At 59.0% G+C, this 19,905-nt stretch overlaps 1 protein-coding gene across 7 annotated transcripts in view; it reads right to left on the reverse strand.

The window, feature by feature from the left end:
• Window positions 1-1,145: 1,145 nt before the first annotated feature.
• The window catches only part of Eps15l1 (epidermal growth factor receptor pathway substrate 15 like 1), a 47,740-nt gene continuing 28,980 nt past the window's right edge, over window positions 1,146-19,905 (reverse strand). For 3 of the 7 annotated variants that reach the window (XM_048342694.1, XM_048342693.1, XM_048342692.1), the window contains 9 exons: window positions 17,691-17,814; window positions 17,163-17,213; window positions 15,898-16,034; window positions 14,817-14,874; window positions 14,170-14,252; window positions 9,568-9,697; window positions 8,708-8,752; window positions 3,772-3,962; window positions 1,146-1,356 (listed from right to left, as the gene is read on the reverse strand). In XM_048342694.1, the coding sequence (XP_048198651.1) occupies window positions 1,213-1,356; window positions 3,772-3,962; window positions 8,708-8,752; window positions 9,568-9,697; window positions 14,170-14,252; window positions 14,817-14,874; window positions 15,898-16,034; window positions 17,163-17,213; window positions 17,691-17,814 (963 nt within the window). In that variant the 3' untranslated portion in view covers window positions 1,146-1,212. Of the gene's footprint in view, window positions 1,357-3,771; window positions 3,963-8,707; window positions 8,753-9,567; window positions 9,698-14,169; window positions 14,253-14,816; window positions 14,875-15,897; window positions 16,035-17,162; window positions 17,214-17,690; window positions 17,815-19,905 lie in introns of those variants that run through there. The other 4 variants (XM_048342695.1, XM_048342698.1, XM_048342696.1 and 1 more) reach the window with 4 other exon arrangements.

Here is a 19,905-nt window from a genome sequence, read left to right on the forward strand (position 1 = left end):
AAGTCCAGCAGTAACAGTTCACTGGACTACAAGTGGTCTTAATAGGCCCAATAGGGCCCTCACTCCCCCAGTGCCATCATTGCCGTCTGGCTGTACCAGGTTCGAGTCCCTGGGCCCCTCCTGAGTCCTGTCTAATAGATGGTGCTAAAAATAGTGGCCCGGTGGGGGAGGGGCTTCCGGGTTGACCACATCAGCCCAGGAACTTTTATGAATCTAAAGTCATCCCAAAATAAACATGATTAGAAGCCAGAAGCAAAGAAATAAACAGTGGAGTGAGCTCCAGGGAGGGGCAGGGGCAGAGGGCTGGGGCCCAGGAGTCCCCGAATGGGGCAGGAAGGGGTCCCCAGGGTACCCTGCAAAGGTTGAGCCTGAGGAGCTGTCCCCCCACCTTTGTTTCTGGCCCCTAGTTATGGACCGGGGTTTCTTGGTGCTGCTCAGGACTGGTGTCAGAAACACTTCACAAAGCTGGACGATCTCAGGAGGCTGAGATGTGAGGATCACGGTTCAAAGCCAGCCTGGGCAAGGAAATTTATGACTTATCTCCAGCAAAAAAGCCAGAAGTGGAGCTGTGGCTCAAGTGGTAGAGCATCAGCCTTGAGCCCAAAAGCTCAGGGACAGCGCCCAGGCCCTGAGTTTTAAGCCTCACTACTTGATGAATGAAAGAAAAACCTCATGTTTCAGCAGTGGAAATCTCATCTTGGTGTTTCATTCTCTGGGGGCAGGAGGAGGGATCAGCCTCACACTGTGTGCAAGCTTCCAGAAAGTTCCAGGGGGGTACGCAGGCTGCATGCCCTCACTGTGGCTCCGTGCAGCCGGCACTGCGATGCATTTGCATTCCTGGGTCTTTGCACGCGGGGGAGCCACCCACATGGGGCATCTGGCCCACACTTGGAAAGCTCTGGACTCGGGGACATTATGAGTTTGGGATGCTCAGTTTGGGGGTCTCAAGAGCACTTCTGTAGAAGGAGCCAGAAACAGACATTTTGGAACATTGTAGAACATTTCCCAAACAGGCCGTGTATGGCCTCAGGGTTTCCTGGGAAAGTCACAGCCAGGCCTCCCACCCGGGGCCTCCCACCCCCACCGCCGCCCCGCGCCCCAGGCTTCTGGGAGGAAGGAGAGCAGACCTGGATGTTTTGTATTAAAATACTTATATTAATCATTCAAACTTCATTTTATACAACGAATGCATACACGGGGGGGGGGGGGGCGCTAGGCGGGCATGTCGGCCTTGCTGAGTGCGATGGCCAGCTCCAGGTCCTCCTGCTCCTGCCGCCGCAGCCGCGCCAGCCGCTCCTGCTCCGCCTTGGCACTCTCCCGCTTAGCCCAGGCCAGCTGCTGCTCCTCATTGCAGAACTGCAAGGGAAAGTGGGGCTCAGCACCGGGCGCCTGGCTCTCCCCAAAGGCTGATTTGGTGCCATGTGCTATTGTGGGGGGCCCTGGGCCTGGGGAGATCTGTGCTCTGGGCTGAGCTCCCGCCTCAGCTTCCTCCAGGAAGCCCATCCCCAGCTCCACCTCCGCCGGCGCACTGGGACTGAGTCCCTGCCATCTGACATTAGGGACGGGGCGGCTGCGTGGGGCAGCTGTGATCCCGCACTTGGAGCCACAGAGAGCTGGGCCATTCCATGAGACCTTCTGAAAACTAATATATGAGGCCACACCACCCATAGCTTCTGCCTGTCATCCTTGCTACTCAGGAGGCTGAGATCTGAGGACTGAGGTTCGAAGCCAGCCCAGGCAGGAAAGTACATGAGACTCTTGTCTCCAATGAACCAAAAGAAAACCCAAAGTGGTACTTTGCTTCAAGTGGTGGAGTGTCAGCTTTGAACACAAATGCTCAGGAACAGTCCTAGCCCTGAGTATGAGCCCAGGACTAACATCTCCCTCTACACCAGTGGCGGGGCCTTGGCCAATGTGGAGGGCCGGGGAGCAGGGCAGGGCCACACGTGTGGGACAGCCTGTAGGGTCCCCCAAGACTGCTCCCTCCTCTGTTTCTCTGTTTCTCCACACAGCCCTCGCCCCCCATCCCTTGCCCTGGGAGGAAAATGAGGAAAGCACACAGAGGGGGCCGCACCCCAACAGCTGGGCCCTGGGCCATGTGTGGTCACCCAGTTGCACCTTTGGGGTCCCCATCCTGAGGATGCAGTGATGGCCGGGCCTGGGGCCCTCAGCATGTGACCTGATCCAGGACACCCAGGAGCCACTGCGTGCCATGTCCCAGGGATCTTTCCAGAAAGGAGTATCTGGTGTGGCCATCAGGACATGCATGAGTGGCCATGGACACCCACAGTCCCGCTCACCGGCCCTTGGCCCTGCACCTCCTTGGGCTGTAGCGGCTGGGTGTTGGTGGCCTGTGGTGGGCAGCCTGTGGCCCAGGTGGTAGTGTGGGACATGGGGGCCACAGGGACCTCAGGACCCTCACGCACCCCTGCAGTGCCAGGAACATGGCAGCAACATGGGTGGGGGTGAGAAGCAGGGCTGCTATCCCTTCCTGGCCCCGCCTGTGCCACTGGAACCCCGCCAGGGCGGCCATACTCCCCACGTCTGGCCACGTTCCACCAGTGGCACTCCCCAGTGTCTGGTGGGCACGGGCTGTTTCCATGCACCACAGAACGGCCACGCAGGCTCCGCTAGGGCCTGGGTAGAGCCAGGATTTGAACTCAGGGACTCTCACCAGCTAGGCAGGTGTTCTACCATTTCAGCCACGCACCCAGTCCTTTTCAGTTTTTGATAGGGGCGTGTTAACTTTGCCCAGGCACAGCTCGGATCTGATTCTCCTACCACGGCTGCTTTGGTAGCTGGGACTAAGGGTACGTGCCACTATACCTGACCCAGAATTGGGCATTTGTGCATTGGTAGGGTCGCCTGCCTACTTAGCTGCCTATCCACCCATCTTTCTTTATTGGGGTGGACTCTGTGCCCTTGCACCTGCTAGGCGAGCCCTCTGATGCTGAGCTGCACCCTGGCCCTGGGAGTCAGAGCCCCCAGAAACGCATCTCACAGCCCGTGACGTGAGGGAGCTCTGGAGGAAAGCACAGGTCCTCATTTGGGAAGACAAGGGTCTGCAGATACCCGTGCAGAACAGAGCCAGCTGAGGGCACAGCCACCCAGCAGGCTCAGGAGCGAACAGAAGCACAACACACAAAACCATGAGTGTCTGGGAAGACAACAGCACAAGACTGACAGGTGAGGGGTGGCTCCAGTGGGAGGGTGCCCGCCTGCTTGGGAAGCAATGGGCCACGAGTTCAAATTCCAGCCTTGCCAAAAAAAAAAAAAAGAAAAAGGCTGTTTTTCTTTTTTTGAGCTGAGGTGGTTTTGCACTCTGGAGTGTTTCATACAGAGAAGGCACCAGTGACAGTGGCAGGTGCTGCCAGGGTACAGGCCCTGAATCTTGGGGCGTCGTTAGTACACACACAAGGCTGTGAGGTGCTGCCCGTGCGCTCTGCTCACCTGCTCCACCGGGGCCTGTCTTAGCTGTGCTGGTGGGGCCAGCGGGGATCAGCAGGGGTTCCCACCAGCAGCAGTGTGCGCCCCCTGCCCCGGTCAGCCCGTCCTAGCTGTGCTGGTGGGGCCAGCGGGGGTCAGCGCGCGCCCCCTGCCCTGTGCCAGCTGGGCACGCCGCAGGCATGGGTGCCTTCCCGGTGTTTCTTGGGAGGTCAGCACTGATGGGGCCCAGAGTGGGAGCGTTAGGGGGAGCAAGCGAGCCCCCCAAGCAGCAAGCAGCGGGGGGGGGGGAGGCAGAGGGGTGCGGTGGGAGAGGTCTCAACTTACAGAGGTGAAGTCAGCAAAGCCTGTGGAAGAGGCCTTAGAGGAAGGGACAAATGGATCTTTTCCACTAAACGAGTCCCCAAACCCCTTTTTATTTTGAAACGGGTCGCCGTTGTCAGCCCCCAGCGGCTGGAAGGGGTCGGGGGGCTCGGGGAAGTCTGCAGAGCCGAGCTGGCTTACAGGTGTACTTTTACCTGGAAGGTTGGGGAGAAGAGAAAACAGAAAACAAAAAAAGGGAGGGGGGGGGGGAAAGGTTACTCTCCGCGCAGGCGCGGGGGGATGGGGCAGGTGGTGCGGGGCAGGCGGTGGCTTGGTTCTCATTTTAGATCTGGAGGTGGGGGAGACAGATGGGGCAGGCGCTCTGCCACGGAACCGTGCCCCAGGGCAGGGGCTCAGCCAGGCCCAGGACACAGACCACGGAGGAGCTCACTTGTGCACACATGCACACACATGTACAAGCATGCACACGATGACAGGGAGGAGAGGCCAGCCTGCAGCACCACCTTGGCCCCCGAGCATGACCACAGTAAACGTGTGCATGCAAAATGACAGGTATGTCTCCACGTGCAACACACACACACACACACACCAACACAAGAGCCAAAACTGAGCAGACACGCTGGGCACACAATGCTGAGGGGAGGGAGGAGGGCATCCCAGCTCACCCTGATCACACCTGTGCTCAGCAGTGGGGGCCCTGCGGTGGTGGGGGCAGCCTTGACTGCCCCCCAGTCCCTCTCAGGAGGGACCGACTCTGCCTACACCCGTCTGTGGTTATAGCCGGGCCTGGCATGGAGCCAGCACCCATGCCCAGGCAAGGCCCAAGGTGGTCCCTGCGTGGTGGCCCTGCCTGCCAGGCCCTTGTACCCCTCTTTGCCACAGGTGTCTCTTGTCTCCTGGGTGCTCATTTCTCCCGGCTGCTGGGGCCTGAGGCAGCAGGCCCTGCCTGGCCTCCCTGCAGGCTCAAGCCTGGGGGGACGGGGGTGGGTGTGGGTGTGTGGGACCCTGGCACGTGCCGGGCACAGTGTGGCACACATCTGTGGCACAGCCGAGCAAGTCCCTTCCCAGAAACTGAGGGTTTGGCTCAGGGGGCCTAGAACTTGTGCCTGATGTATGTAAAGCTGGGGACAACGCCCCATCATTCCCAGAAAGAACAACACTGGAGCTGTCTGGGGTACACTTTGGGGGGGACCTGTACAGGGTTGGCAGCCAGTCCTGCCCTGCCCCCCTTTGGGCCCCGAGTTATTTTCAGGCATGCCCGCCCAGGGCTGGGGCCCTGGTTCCTGCTTTATGTAACCACTTCTGCTCTCTTGCTCTGAGGCACAGCTGATCTGAAATGAGACTCGGGCCTTGAACCTGCCGTGCCTGGGGGACGGGACAGGTGTTGGGCATAGGCTGTGGTGGCCCCTGTTCCTAGAGGCCAAGCAGAGGCTCTAGCCGACCCCTCCCTGCCCTGGGGGCCCAGATTTGGGGGGGGGGAGGAGAGGGAGAAGAGTAGGGCTGAGGACCAGCCACGCCACACAGGACTGGAGTACAAACCACAGTTTCGACAGTTACCCACGCGGTGAGCCCAACCACACATGGCACTGACTGGCAAAAACAACGCGAACCTCACAGCTCACCACAGTGCAGTACCGCTGTCAAAAAAAACAAACCTGCCTGGTGGACAGCTCCACCCTGCTAGAAACGTCTTAAATTGTCCTTGTCCAGGTTTCTGAAGCTCCAGGCTCTGGGGCCGGCACTGCTGGGCTGGGGAGCAGCCCTTGGCCTCACGCCTTTTCTGGCTAGTTTTTTAGGCCCCCCCCCCAACCTTGCAAGGTCCAAAGAGAAAACAGCCGAGTATAAATGCCCGCTTCGCAGTGCTGGAGAGCTGACGGCGGGCAAGTAGTGTTTAAGATGATTCAGGAAGAGAAGAGGAGGTGTGGGGCGATGTAGGGAATCCATACATTTGAGTACCATGAAAGCGACACAAATGCTGGGTGCTGTGGTGCACGCATGGAATCCTGCACTTTGGATCCCGAGGGCTAGTGAAGGGCTGTGGGGCACAGAGGTGAGGACACACCTGCGAGTGAGGGCCGTGCACACCTGCCTGCAAAATTTATGCACGATCCACATGATTGATTCAGAAAGCTCAGTACTACAGATCACACACACACACACATGCGCGTGCACAATACAACCCCAAAGTAAAACGAAATAACCCCCCCCCCCCCATAAAGGTTTGTGGTCAGGGCTGCTGCCCCACCTAAGTTGCTGTCCTGTGCCAGCCAGGCTGTTTGCACAAGTGCCATGACCCTGATCCAGGGCCCCACACAGCGGTCCACGGGGGACAGGTGTGACCCTGCCCATGCCTTCCAAGCAAGGGAGAGTTGTGCCCTGCCTGCAAGCACCATGCTGGCAGGATCCCACAAAAAAGATGGGGTGGTGACCTGGCAGATCACAGCTGAGCCAGGTAGCACGCTCTCCTGGAAGATAAAAATCTGAGGCTCCTACCATGGTCACAGCATTGATTTCCCACCAAAACCATTTACCCAATTTAAAGACAATCTGCCAAAGAGGGGGTGGGGTTGAGTCTGGATAGTGCCCAAGGCCGGACAAGCGCTGCCCGTCCCGTGGCACTGCCCGGGCCCTGCAGGCACAGAGTGGCCAGGCTTCCTGGCCCTGAGAAGCTGCCTTTCTAGAGGTTTCCACGGAGGGCTCATGAGGTCTGTGAAAAGCCTGCATGCAGTGCTATGCACGGGTGTCAGCAGGAAAAGGCTGGGCACTGGCCACGGCATGCTAACGCACTGAACTGCAAGTCACCTGTCTTCCAGTCTCATCTACTTCTGTGACCCTTCCTGCCTCGACCTCCCCTGCAGGCGTGGGAAGGGTGGCTCCCAGCCCCAGCCAGCCCTCATGCAGAAATGCAGGTGGCAGGGCTCTTGCGCAATGTACCCCCCAGCTGCCTGTCAGGCAAGGGGCTCTGGGGAGGTGTGACCCTGCACACACTCCCAGCTCTGCACGGGCTGTGCTTAGCACCTGTGTGTGGGCCCTGGGTGGAAGGGTGTGTGAGGGGCACGCACGGGGCAGGGAGGGAGTGGGGTCACCCTGGGCCTCAGGGAGGCAGCTGCCCTGCAGATCCCAGGGCTGCTTTGAGCATGGGGATGGGGGGGGGTGGGGGGACAAAGGCAAAACCTGACAGCCACTGCCAGCTTCGGGTGCCCGCTTTTGCTTTCTACCCCAGCCACTCTGCAGGCTGGCCCCCCTCCCCTCTGTACCTGTTGCACCTACCCCACAGCAGCTAAGGGGGAAGGGGCAGAAGGGGGGCCTCCCCCAGTTTGGTTACCCCATTCCTGACTGGCCCCTGGCCTTGGGGGTAACCACGTGTCCTGCCCCATTATCTCCTGGGGCTCATCGTGGGAACAGACTTGAAGTAGTTAAGTTCAGGGCTGAGGTGCTAACCGCACAGCTCAGTGGCTTTACACAATAAACATGAGGTTTGATGGCATGATGGGCAAAGGACGAGCTGCCCGACCGGCTGCCTCCTTGTCCCGGGCTTCCTGAGGAGCTGGCCAGGGCCATGCAGAGGCACAGGCAGGGTAGGCGTCTCCCAGGGGCTCCGGGCGGCCCGGGAGCAGAGACTTAGATGCAGCCCCCTACCCAAGGGGCCTGGGGCCCACGCTGCACAGAGACGGGGCCACATGCTAGGGGCTCTCCCTGAGCTGTGCACCCAGCGAGCTGGGAGCCCGGAGGGGAGGGGAGCCCGTGGCTCAGGGGAGCCCGGTGGGGCCCTGGCTGGGGTGGAGGGTTACGGGCTGCTGGCTGGGCGCGTGGGGCACGGGGTGTAGGGTGCAGGCAGGAAGCGGCAGGGTGGGGCTGCGGCCCAATCACTGACGCCCACAGCCATTTCCTGCACTTGAAAAAAAAAATCTGTTTCTCTCTTTGCAAATCAACAACTTTTACCTAGAAACTCCCTCGCGGTGAGCGCTGACTGATCCTGACCTCCAGTCCGTTGCAGAAAATATGCCATTGTTTACCTGGGGGAGGCGCGTGCACCCCGACTTTAACCGACAGGTTTCAGGGCTGCCTGCCTGGGCTGTTTTGCATCTACCTAGAAGAAATCAGCTCCCTTGGCCACAAACAGCCATCTGCCCGCTGCTCAGTACCTTGACAGACCTTTCTAGAAAACACACACCGGCTCAGTGCGGCCCCACGGCCTGGGAGGGTGCAGGGAGGACGGGGCAGCTAGGGGACCCCCGCTGGCTCCCAGCTGTACCCCATGGGAAGTTCGCGTGTCTGTGTCACTTCCACACCAACACACAGCAGCTCCAGGGAATCTCGTAACTGCAGCCTCTGCCATGCATGGGCACCTGGAAGCCATGCAGGCAGGGCCAGACCTGGGGGTGCAGGGCTGCGCCCCCATACCTGCCTGCCCTCCCTGCCAGCCCCATATCCAGGGGGGAAGCAGGCTTGTTGGCTCAGCTTCCACCTAGATTTCCAAGGGTGCAAGACAGCAGAAGCAGGTGTCTGCTGCTGTTCTTCATCTCCACTGGCCGGGGGCTCCTGGGACTGGAGTCCCTGGCTCCTCCCCACAGACAGCACCCCGCGTAGGGAAGGGCGGGAGGTGGACTCGGGCCCGGGCTCCGGGTCCTGCGCCCTGAATCAGAGGTCCCACACAGCCCGGCACCAGGTCCTGGACGGCCTGGCCCATGTGGACGGAGTAGGAAAGGGGGCGAGCGGTACGGAGCATGAAGCGCGCGCACACACACACACACACACACACACACACACACACGCCATCAGTGTGTACACAAGGCCATGAGCACGTGATCAGTGCACGTGCCATCAGTGCACATGCATGTGCCGTCAGCACACGCACAGGCCATCAGCAAGCATGCTCAGGCTGCCGGTGCGTGCGCACAGGCCCCAGGTGCACAGGTGCCCTGCCGTCGGTACATACCGGCCAGCAGGGTGTACCGGGCACTGCTTTCCTGTGCCGCTGCTCCTGGGTAGGACAATCAGGGAGAGGCTCAGACTCCACCCCACACAGCCTGGCCCTGCCCATGAAACCATGAGGCACACGTGGAGGTCTGCCTGCTGCCACCCATCCTGGGACTCTCGAGGGGCCGGAGCCCGCGAAACAGGCAGCAGAGGTGTTTCCTTCTGCTTGCTCCCAAGTGTGTCCACGTGAGTGTGTGCACAAGAGCACGGCATCGGCTGTGGTGTGCATGTAGGTGTGTGGTGTGTGGACAATCATGGGAGCCCAGCCCTGGCCATGTAGGCGTTCACCACCGGTGTGCACACATGTGTGCATATGCAGGGAGGCAAGGAGGACGTGTGGCCTTGGCCTTGGAGCCCATGTCCTTCCCGCCCGCCCCCATGCTCTTGCCTGGCCACTCCCTCCTCCAGGGGATGGCCAGAGTGCTGTCATGGGGAGGGGCCCCCCAAGGCCTCCCCAGCTCACGTCTCTTGGCAGGGGCCCTGCAGAGCCCAGCATGCATGGCGATCCCTCCTCAGTGTGGGTGGGCTGCCTGGCGGGGATGGCAGGGTCACACAGGGTCAGGTGTGGACGAGGGAGCAGGCTGGTGGGGGAGGCCCGGTGCCCCTTGGGTCAGGAGAGGGGTGGACAATGGGTGACGGCCACACAGGCCATCTTTGGGGACTGAGCACCCCATACAGCCACGCGAGACCCCGTCCCACTCTAACTGGCTACAATAGCCCTTGCCCCTCTGCTGAGCTGTCAGGGATGTGGGAGGGGCCGGCGGTGCCGCCATGCACTGGGGAGACCTCCAGCCCGGACTGGGGGTCCCGCGTACTGACCGCTGGGCGGCTTGGGCCGAGGAGGAGCGGGCTTCTTTGGCGGCAGAGCAGGCGTGTGCTGCGCACTCTGAAAGGGGTCATCTGAGAATGCCATGCCTCCCACGGACGAGGGGAAAGGCCCAGGTGGGGGCTGCAAGAGAGGACACGGAAGAGGCAAAACTGTCAGTCTCAGGGGGCTGCTGCGGACACCTGGGCTGGGCCCTGACTCCCGCCCTGAAGCAGCCTGTTTGGGCACAGTGGTGTGTCCCCTCAGCCCCCACCTGCCGCACCACCCCTGCTGGCCCAAGTCCTCATGACACCCTTCAGCCCTTGGCACAGCCACAATGTCCCCATCAGGCACTTGTCCCTGTGGCTTGGACCCTCAACTGCCTCCCTCCTACAACCCCCAACTCCAGCCCAAAGCAGATCCACCTTCCAGGTTAAGTGGTAGATGGCTACTTAGTGGGTAGATATGGGGGATGAATGATGGTGGGCAGGTGAGGCATGGATGGTGGGCAGGCATGGATGGAGAATGGATGGATGACAGAGTGGTGGATGGATGGAAGATAGATGATGAAAGACGAATGGACAGACAGATGACTGTTGGGTAGATGGCTGAAAGATGGATGGACTATGGACAGAGGGTGGGTGAACAGGCAGACAGAAGGAGCAGCGGTGCACGGGAGGGCGGTGGGGAGCATGCACCGTTGGGAGACCGCAGAGGGTGGTGACCTGGCTGTGGGTTGGGCTCCGGTGGGGGACACACTGCCCTTTGCTCAGGCATGGCTGGGGCTGGGCTCCAGGTGGTGCATCGCTGTGCAGGGGAGCAAGAGCCACTGTCTTCTGGAGACAGGGTCTTTGTGCGCCCCTGGTATCCCCATGTCAGGCCACAGACATGGACGCCTCTCCCTTCTTCACAGGTGTAACCTCATTCCCGGGGATGGGGATGCAGCTGTGGACTGCCTGGCTCAGGGCCGCCCCACCATCAGGACTTGAGGGGCCAGAGAGAGGGCCGCACCACTTTTGCACCCCTGCTGACCTACCTTAGCCTCTTCCTTCAGCTCTTTGGACACCCAGGTGGGAGGGCTCTGCATAGGAGCCGTCTCCTGCCGCCAAGTCCTACCGCTTCCTACCACTCCTGCTCTATGCACAGGGAAACTGAGGTACGGAATGGCACTGTGGCCTGGGCAGACCACCCAGCCGGCTAGTGGGGGGCGGTTTGGAGCCTGCACTTGCAGCTGGGCTGAGGCTCCTGGGCATTGCCCCGAGCTGCTGGTGGCCTGGCTGGGGGTGGGGTTGCATTGTGGGCAGATGTTGCCCTCAACCCACTGCAGAAAACACTGGTGGAGGTGTCAGGGCAGCATGGGGGCAGGGAGGCCCCACGGGAGCAAGCAGCAGCCCACTCCCCTGGCTGTGGGCCCAGCTGGAGGCGTGGGGGCTCATGCCTGCATGGCCAGGCCAAGCTTCGCTAAGCCTGCACTGGCTGACTCAGTTTCCCCACCATAAGTGTAGCACACACAACCACAGGCCCTGGCTCAGTGCCGTGAGAAAGGAAGTCAGTGACGGGCTCGGTGCCTCCCGGGGCACCAGCTAGGTCAGCGTGGAGCCTGCACTCACTGCCTCAGTTTTACTCACCTGACACCAAAAACAGTACATGGAAAAATTCCAGAAATTAATAATTCATAGGTTCTGGATAGCCTTTTACACACGGCATATTGCCATAGCTGTTGAGTTATTGTTCTGAGGGCTTCTTTGTTTTTGTTGGTTAAGGGGCTTGAACTTGGGGCCGGGTGCTGTCCTCCCTGAGCTCTTCAGCTCAAGGCTAGTGCCCTACCACTTGAGCCACAGCACCACTTGCGGTTTTCTGGTGGTTAATTGGAGATAAGAGTATCACGGACTTTCCTGCCTGGGCTAGTTTTGAATCAAGATCTTCAGATCTCAGCCTCCTGAGTAGCTAGGATTACAGTTGTGAGCCACCGATGCCCAGCTGGTTTTGTTTTTGTTGAGACTCTGGCTACAGACAGAGCCCACAGTGCTGCCTCTGGCTGACCTAGGAGCCTTCTGGAGCCTGGGGTGGGGGTGTTGGGGGGGCTGTGGGTGGGGCTTGTCACCATGGGGCACCAGGTGCCTTGCACTTTGCATTGGGGGTTGTGTTCTTTGGATAGAAGGTCCAGCTGTGTGGCCAGGCTGGCCTTGAACCCCAGGTCCTCCTGAGTGCTGGTGTGCAGCTCCATTGTTGTAGGTGTTGTGTAGGAAGTAATGAAAGGAGTGGAGGACAGAGGAGTCCCCAATCAGCTCAGGGAAGGGGCACTGGGCGGGTGTTCTCAGGACATCCTGGGCAGAGGCCTGGGAGGGCTCCCACACTCTGGGAACCCTGAACCACTCAAAAATGTGCTAAGGCCAAGCACAGAAATGATGACATGTGGCTGCTGGTCCAGCCCACCCTTTCTGCAGTGGGGGGAGAGGGGGCAGGCCACCTCCTCCTTGGGCTGAGCGCCAAGCCAATCAGCATGCCCTCAGGAGACAGGCTCCCACAAAGTGAGTGGCCAGATATGGGTCTTGGCCAGTGGGCCCAGGTGGGAACACTGCTGCTGCCGGCTCCCCGGACACTGGCTTCAAGGAAAGCTGTTCTTTGAGAGGGCTCTGGCAGGCCTGGGGACATGGGGCGTGACAGTGAGACCAGGCAGGGAGGTCAGAGGGGCCTCTGCAGAAGCTCAGGGAGGCCAGGGCTGCCCAAGGACTGACCTCAGAAAAGCAGCTCTACATATGACAGCACAGCTCTGGGAAATGGGAGCACAGGGGGTGGCTCAGGGTGGTGGCAGAGTGCACACCAGGTATGCACCACAGTGCGAGCAAGGGGAAAAAAGGTTGAGAAGTCACTAAAAATGGACCGAGCGTCAGCCAACTATTTCACACATGGCTTTATTTGGCGTGGGTGGGGAGGAGAGAGCAAATTATGTAAGCATGACTTTTATTTTTATTCTCAGATGCCCTCTGCAAACACATTTTGAGGAACTTATTTGCGTTTCTTCTCTCCGGGGTACGGAGGGACAGGACCCAGCACCTCGCAGTGAGCAGGGTCCACACGGCCCACCCAGCCCCAGCGCATATGGAACCTTCAGGCATGCTAGTGTGTGCAAGTCCCCGGGTTGGGCCGGCCAGCATACGCTGCCCACCCCCCTTGCTCAGCAGGGACCTGCTAAGGGAGGATGTGGGCATTTGGGGTGCTGAGAGCCCCCCCCCCCCCCCGCCAATTGTTGTTCCCGGGCCCCTCCCTGCTCAGGTGATAGCTGACTTTAAAAAAAAAAGAAAAGAACAAAAAAAAAAAGCAAGCTCAGGAAAACAACAACAAAACCACGCTGCCAGCCACGGGCTTTCGTTTCCTGGTAGTATTTACACACCTGAGGTCGTTCTTGAAAAACAACATAACCACAGCCAACAGCCACGGGCGGAACCCCGCCTGCCTGCACAGCAAGCCGCCGCAGCGTGGAACAGCCATTCTCTATGCAACCAGCCAACGGCCTGGGGCGAGACAGTGGGGCCAGCCCGCTCAGGGGAGGGGAGGGCAGATGGGCAGTTCACCTAGCCACTGACCACCTGGGGGCCTCCCGCAGGCCCACAGCCCCCACACCTGCAGCCTGGCCTGGGCAGATGCGCTCCCACGGTGTGAAGCACCAGTGAGGGGCCGCTGCCCCAGTGTGGCAGGCAGCACACATCAGAGCAGTTTCCATCACTGCATCCTTGTCCCGCACATCAGCACCCAAGCTCTGGACCCATGCTCCGGACGCCATGTTCCCCTGGGTCCCAGCTCCCCACCGGCGGGTGTTCCCTTCCCTGGGAGCCCACATTTCTTTGCTGCCCTAAGAAGGACAAAGCCATTCTCATAAGCTGCGTAGCTTGATCACACGTGGCTCCTGCCACTGCACCGAGGGGCAGGGCCACTCTCCTCCCCAGCAGGATCAACTAGGCACACAGAAAACCAGAAACGTTTGCGCCTATGGGCACCATGGGGCATTTCTTGCCATAGGTCCCTGTACTACGCTCCATGCCACGGGCTCCTATATCATGTAAGGGGGAAAAGAACCCATGGAGGGCTGTGGTTCTTTGCACACGCCACATGCTGTGAGATACCATGGATACCGAGAACGCCCATCACCACCTAGCACATAGCAGTGCAGGGACCAGGGCCCCTGGTGCTGCCCTGCCCCCTGCTGGCAAGCTCCCTGTCCAGCCAGTGGCACACATGGGGCCAAACATGGCCCAAGTGAAGGGGTGGCCCCAGCTCACGTGGCCCCTGGCAGCTGCGTCGCCCAAGCCAGGTATGGTGCTTATGGAACTGGGCTGCCCAGGGAGGGGGGGGGCACAGCTCAATTTCTTACCCCCTGGGGCATTTCTGTGCCAGTCCCCACTCTGGCCCTCAGTAGGATGTGGGCTATGGCTGCCCCGCCTCCCACACCAGCTCCTGTCCAGCACTGTGGCCTCTGGCCCAAGCCTGACACATGCCACCTGTGTGGAGGACACACATATGGGGAAAGCTGGGGACTCCTGGCTCCCCAGCTCCACACCACAATGCACACCCTGCCACCCACAGCAGAGGCCCACAGGCCCGCCACAGCCCCTTACCTTGGACATCTGGCTGAAGTCGGCAAAGCCCTCGGCACTGCTGAATGCCCCGCTCCCAAAGGGGTCCAGGGTCCCAAAGGGATCTGCAAGGTACCAGCGAGGCTGGGGTCACAGCTGGGGACAATGTACCCCATGCCTCTGGGGTCAGGATAAGGTGGGGTCCCCTAGGCAGAAGGGTCACCATGTGCAGGAATAGGGTCCCTACATCTCCTGTCTGCTCCAGCACGTGGCCTCTGTGTTTGGGGGCTCAGGTTTCACGGGGGACAAGTGTTGGGGCACAACTGCTGCCCCAGGGGCTGGGGTGGATGTAGAAGGGGAGAGGTGGTGCCCAGTACCTGCAGCATACGAACAACTGTGCAGCACCACAGTGTGTTGAGAGCCAGGGTCTAAGTACAAAGCCCAAGCTGGCCTGGAAGCCCCAGATCCAGCGGCCCTCCTGTTGTGCCTCCCAGGTAGAAATTACAGGTGCCACCATGCCCTGCCCTGCCCTGCCCTGCCCAGGGACAGACTTGTGGTGCTGCCTCCTTTGGGCCAAGTGATTGCTCATTGCACCAACCACAGCCGGCTCAGGGAGGTGTGCAAGGATGGGGGGCTAGTGCCATGGCTGGGCCCCAGGCCCTGACCACCCCCACAGAGGACATACTTACCTGATGCTTTTGACACACCGGATGACGGGAAGGGATCGCTGGACTCAAACGGGTCAAGCTGAGGAGGAGACAAGAGAGGGACAGGCCTGTGGCCTCTCTGGAAGCACTGGCCTGTGACCCGTCTGGCAGCCCTGGGAGGGCAGGTGCCTATCACCTAGGGGCGGGATGGTCTGGGAGTGGGGCGGGATCGGATGTTCCCATATTCTGGTTCTGGCCTGAAATGATGGAGCCAGCATGCCTGCAGCCATGGAGCTCATGTGCAAAATCCCCTGGTACCCAGTGGATCTGTGTAGTTGGGAAGAACCTCCACCCTACACACACCAAGAAACCTGTAGCCACTTGCCCTTCTAAAGGCTGGGTAAGGCAGCTGCTGCCTGTAATCCAGGAGGATTACCCAGCCCAGGCTGGCCCGAGAGAGCATGCAGGAGACTTATCTCAGTAGGAAAAACAATAAGTGGTGGCACACCCATCACCCAAGAACTGTGGCAGGAAGCGTAAACAGGAGGATTGCAGTACAGGCAAAAAGCGAGGCTCTACCTCAAAAATAACCATGGCTAAAATGACTGTCCCTGTGGCTCAAAGGGTAGAGTGCTAGCCTTGAACAAAGAAAGCTCAGGGACAGTGTCTAGGCCCTGTGTTCAAGCCCCAGGGCTGGCACACACACACAAAAGACAGCCCTAAATGATACCCTAGCTGTGAACACTTCAGAGCCTGAGGCCCAGGGACTGCAGGTGGCCACAGCAAGGTGGGCGGTGCAGCGAGCTGGACATGTGGTCAAATTCCAAGGCAGAGATGCAGGGGGGACTCCCATGAAGACCATGTGCACCCAGCCGGGCTTCAAGGCAGAGCTGCGGGGTGCTACGGGTCCTCTACCATGGGTGCCCCAGCCGCTAAGGAGACGGCAAGGCAGGAGGTAGAAGGGAGGGCAAAGGACCAGGTGATGCCTGTGGCCAGGCTCAGGGCCATGTGGCAGGAGCCCCAGGGTCAACAGGAGCCTTGGTGAGGACCCTTGCCATCCAGGAAGGTGCTGAGCTGGGGCAGCAGGTCCCTGGTATGGGGCAGCATGGAGTGCTGGGCTCACCGAGGTGGGCGGGCCAGGAGTCTTGGTGAAGGGGTCAGCGGTGAATGGGTCACTCCTCGGCTGCTTCTTGAAGAAGGGGTCGGAGACAGAGCCACGGAACGGGTCACTCTCTTTGAAAGGGTCACCCCCAAAAGGATCTGGACAGTGTTTGGGAAAGATGGACAGCACGTGAGTGAGGGAGGGAAGCCTGGGTATGGCCACTGCTTGTGGGTGACAGAAATGGTTCTGATCTCACAGGACCCTGGTGGAAAGCACCGGCCCTGTCCAGGACCGGGCATCCATAGGGGGACTCTCAGATGGAGCCCCTCACTCCTGGCAAGACAGGGTTGTGCAGGCAGTGGGACAGGAAGCAAACCCACCTGCTCACAACCACCCAGGACGGGCTGCATCTCTGGGTGCAGGACCACAGCCAGCAAGGACCAATGTGAGCTTAACATTTTGAATTTGGTTGCATGTAAACAATAGATCTTCATGAAACTGGCTTAAAAAACCCCAATATATAGCTAGGTGCTGGTGGCTTATGCCTGTGTACCAGCTACTTGAAAGGCATCAATCAGGAAGACTGCAGCTCCAAAAAGTTTATAAGACTCTCATTTCAATAGAAAAACTCTGGGTGTGGCAGAGTTTGCCTGTCATCCCATTGACACAGGAAGTATAAACCAGAGGATCAAAGCCCAGGCTGGCCTGGCCATATACCTCAAGCAGAATAGTACCTGCTCAGCCAGTGTGAGGCTCTGAGTTCAAGCCCCAGGAGGAACGCACGTGCACGTGTGTGCATGCGCAGACAAACATGATAAATTTCATCTCAAAAAAATAAAAACAAGAGGCTAGGAATGTGGATTTGTTGTACAGTGCTTGCCTAGCATGCACGAAGCCCTGGCTCGATTCCTCAGCACTACATAAACAGAAAAAGCCAGAAGTACTGTGGCTCAAGTGGTAGAGTGCTAGCCTTGAGCAAAGAAGCTCAGGGACAGTGCCAACACCCGAGTTCAAGCTCCACAACTGGCAAAACAAAACAAAACAAAAACCTACCAGTTTCAGGCAATGTGACCCCAGTATCAACATGTGTGACCCCTGGGTGCACTCAGGAGGGGCCAGGCCCATGAACTGTGACGCGTGGACCACCGCTGCTGTGGGTGCACAGGGCCGCTCTCCCATTTGTGTGGATGTGGGATGGTGGCACATGTCTTCTGGTGTAACATACATGGCACATCTCAACCACTACCATCCCAGCACTCCCTCCAGGCTGTTGCCCTCTGTAGTACCTGCTATGGCCGTCTGCTGCTCCACAAAGGGATCATTCTGGAATGGGTCGCCTGCAGGGGGGGCAGGGAAGGGTGAGAAGGGGAGAGGAAGAACACTTTGGTTACTGGCGGTATGGTACCCGGGCATGGCTGCCCTTCTGCCAAGACTTTTTCTGCCTTTTCCCTGCCCAGTTCTAGGAGGAGGCGACTCCCACCGGGCTCCTTCGCAGTCACCCCACATGGGCAGATGGGCTGGCGTGACATGAACACAGACCACGCCGCCGCCCCAGGCACAGGCGCCCTTGCCTTCCTTCACCATCCTCATGTCCCCAGTGTGGGGACAGAGATGACCTGTGGTAGCCGGGGCTTCTGACACCAGGGGAACCGTGTGAGGACATGGACACACGGGGATGCCCAGTTAGCTGCCTGGTTCTGTTTCAGAATGTGAGGTGCAGAGTGAGTGCTAGCTGGGGAATCTGCAGGAGCAAGGGCTGGCCCAGGCGAGGCAAGTGGCTTGTGGACGCAGTGGCTCTGGCCTGCCCCACATACCTTTGAAGGGGTCAGCTCCTTTAAAGGGGTCAGCCTGAAAGGGGTCCTCGGTCTGGAAGGGGTCGGGGTGCAGCTCCTGTGCACTGTTGCTGAACAGCAGTGATTTGTGTTTGAAAGGATCATCCTGGAACGGCATGAGTGGACAGAATAGAGCCCAGTTACTCCCATGGGAGAAGCGAACTCCATGTCTCCAGGCCCAGCCTGCCGCCTGTCTGTCCACCCTTGTGCGCATGGCCTGGCAGCTGCACATCCTCAGCACAAGGTGCCTTGGGTGACACCAGGCACAGGGCATGTGGAAACGGCGCACCTAAAATAATTCTAAAATAACTCATGAAGTAGGGATGACCCAAACGTCCACCAGTGGATAAATGAATCAACAAATGTGGCTCATCACACAACTGAATATTACAGAGCCTTAAAAGAGGAAGGAACTCCTAACACCTGCTGCAACGGGAATGAGCCCCCAGAACACTGTGAAGTGAATTGGGCAGGGAGTGGTGGGTGTGGCTCGGTAGTGGGTGTGGCTCAAGGGGGAGGGGCTTGCCTTGTAAACAGGAGGCCCTGAGTTCAACCCCCAGTTCTGACAAAAGAAAGAAAAAGGGAAAAGCCTGTGAGGTCAAGATGAGGGGATGGAGATGAGCAGGGCAGGAGGAAGCACTGGAGTGTGATGCCCCTAGACTGGGCTGAACGCCCTGAGGAACGGTTAGGAGGGCAAAGCTTAATGCTTGACCAGAATGACATCGTTCAGTCAGTCCTCACTGATTTAGAGCTGGGTGCATAGGTACATGCCTGCCGTCCTCGCTTAGTTGGGAGGCAGAGGCAGGAGACTGGGGAGCGCATCCTGGGTGGTGGGCAAGGAGCAGTGGGCAGGATGATGGAAGGGCACAGTATGGCCCCCAGAGACGGAGCTGTGGGAGTTTGGAAAGCGGTTAGTGCCTTGTGCCAAGCAGAAGTCTCTGCTTCTGAACCACGCCCAGCTGCCCACCCAGCCCACTCTCAGGCAGAGGCACAGGTTGCCTGGGCATGGCAGGTGTATGAGAACACAGGCAATTGGGGTGATTAAAGGCCTCCAAAGAAGTATTTAACAAGACTGCTTCTACTTTAGTGGGGCCAATTTATCCCCAGGGGTGCTGGGTTTAGAAAAGAACCAAGGGTAGTACTGGATATTAAGTACCCAAGAGTAGTGGATTAAGTACCCAGGAGTACTGGACGAAGAAGGTCCTAAGGTTTAAGAACCCAGTCCTGGTTTAAGTACATGAGAATACTAGGTTAAATGCCCAGGAGTATGGGTACAGAAACTCTGGATCTGGGCTGTGGATGAGCCCAGGCTCCAGAGGAACCCAGGAAGATCTTACCTACGACACAGTCCCTGGAGCCTCTGGCTACATGGCTGCCTGCAGTGGAGAGGCCAGGCTGGGTGCAAGGCAAGGGAAAGACAGCCCTGAGTGCTGGCCCTGAGCGCCGACAGCTCCCAGCTTCTGTGTGCGTCAAGGGGCTGAGGCCCATGAGATGTGTTCACCCCCACCCAAGTGTGTTGGGGTTCTTAGGCTCAGAGGAACACTGATGGAAAAGTCCTGGCCAGGCCAGCATGGACAGTGATGGCTCATGCTGCACCATGGGGCAAGAGAGGAGGAAGAATGACCCCCGAGCTGGGCACTGGGGTTCACGCCTGCAGTCCTACCTATGTGACAGGCTCACAGGATCCTGATGGAGGGCAGGCCAGCAGACATGCAGGGGGTGAGACTAAGGGTAGAGGCTCCCAGCCAGCCAGTGACAGACAAGCCCTTGAGATTCCAACTCAACAGAAGCCAGGAATGGTGGCACGTGCCTGGGATTCCCGCAATGATGGGAAGCACCAAAAAGGTGGATCAAGGGCTAGACCTGTATCTGTACAGGAAAGGAAACCCCTATCTCAAAAATAACCAGTGCCCAAGAGGGCATGGAGGCACCTATCTAGCAAGGGCAAGGCCCTGAGTTCAAACTCCAATAGTACCAAAAGAAAACAAAAATCAGAAAGACAGGGTGGCGTCAGATGGAAGCTTCTAGTGAGTTCTGAGGCAGTGTATGTCAGCAGGTGGGTTCACCCTTTCGTGGATGGATGGACCACAGGAGGCAGGGCTGACTGGGTGCAAGGCACCGGGACAGGGAGGTGGCAGGCACTATGGCCGCACCCATGTGACCTGAGCTGGACATGGCTCTGTGCAGTGCCCCCAAC

This window comes from Perognathus longimembris, chromosome 3 (assembly GCF_023159225.1).
Source record: "Perognathus longimembris pacificus isolate PPM17 chromosome 3, ASM2315922v1, whole genome shotgun sequence".
Taxonomy (NCBI): domain Eukaryota; kingdom Metazoa; phylum Chordata; class Mammalia; order Rodentia; family Heteromyidae; genus Perognathus; species Perognathus longimembris.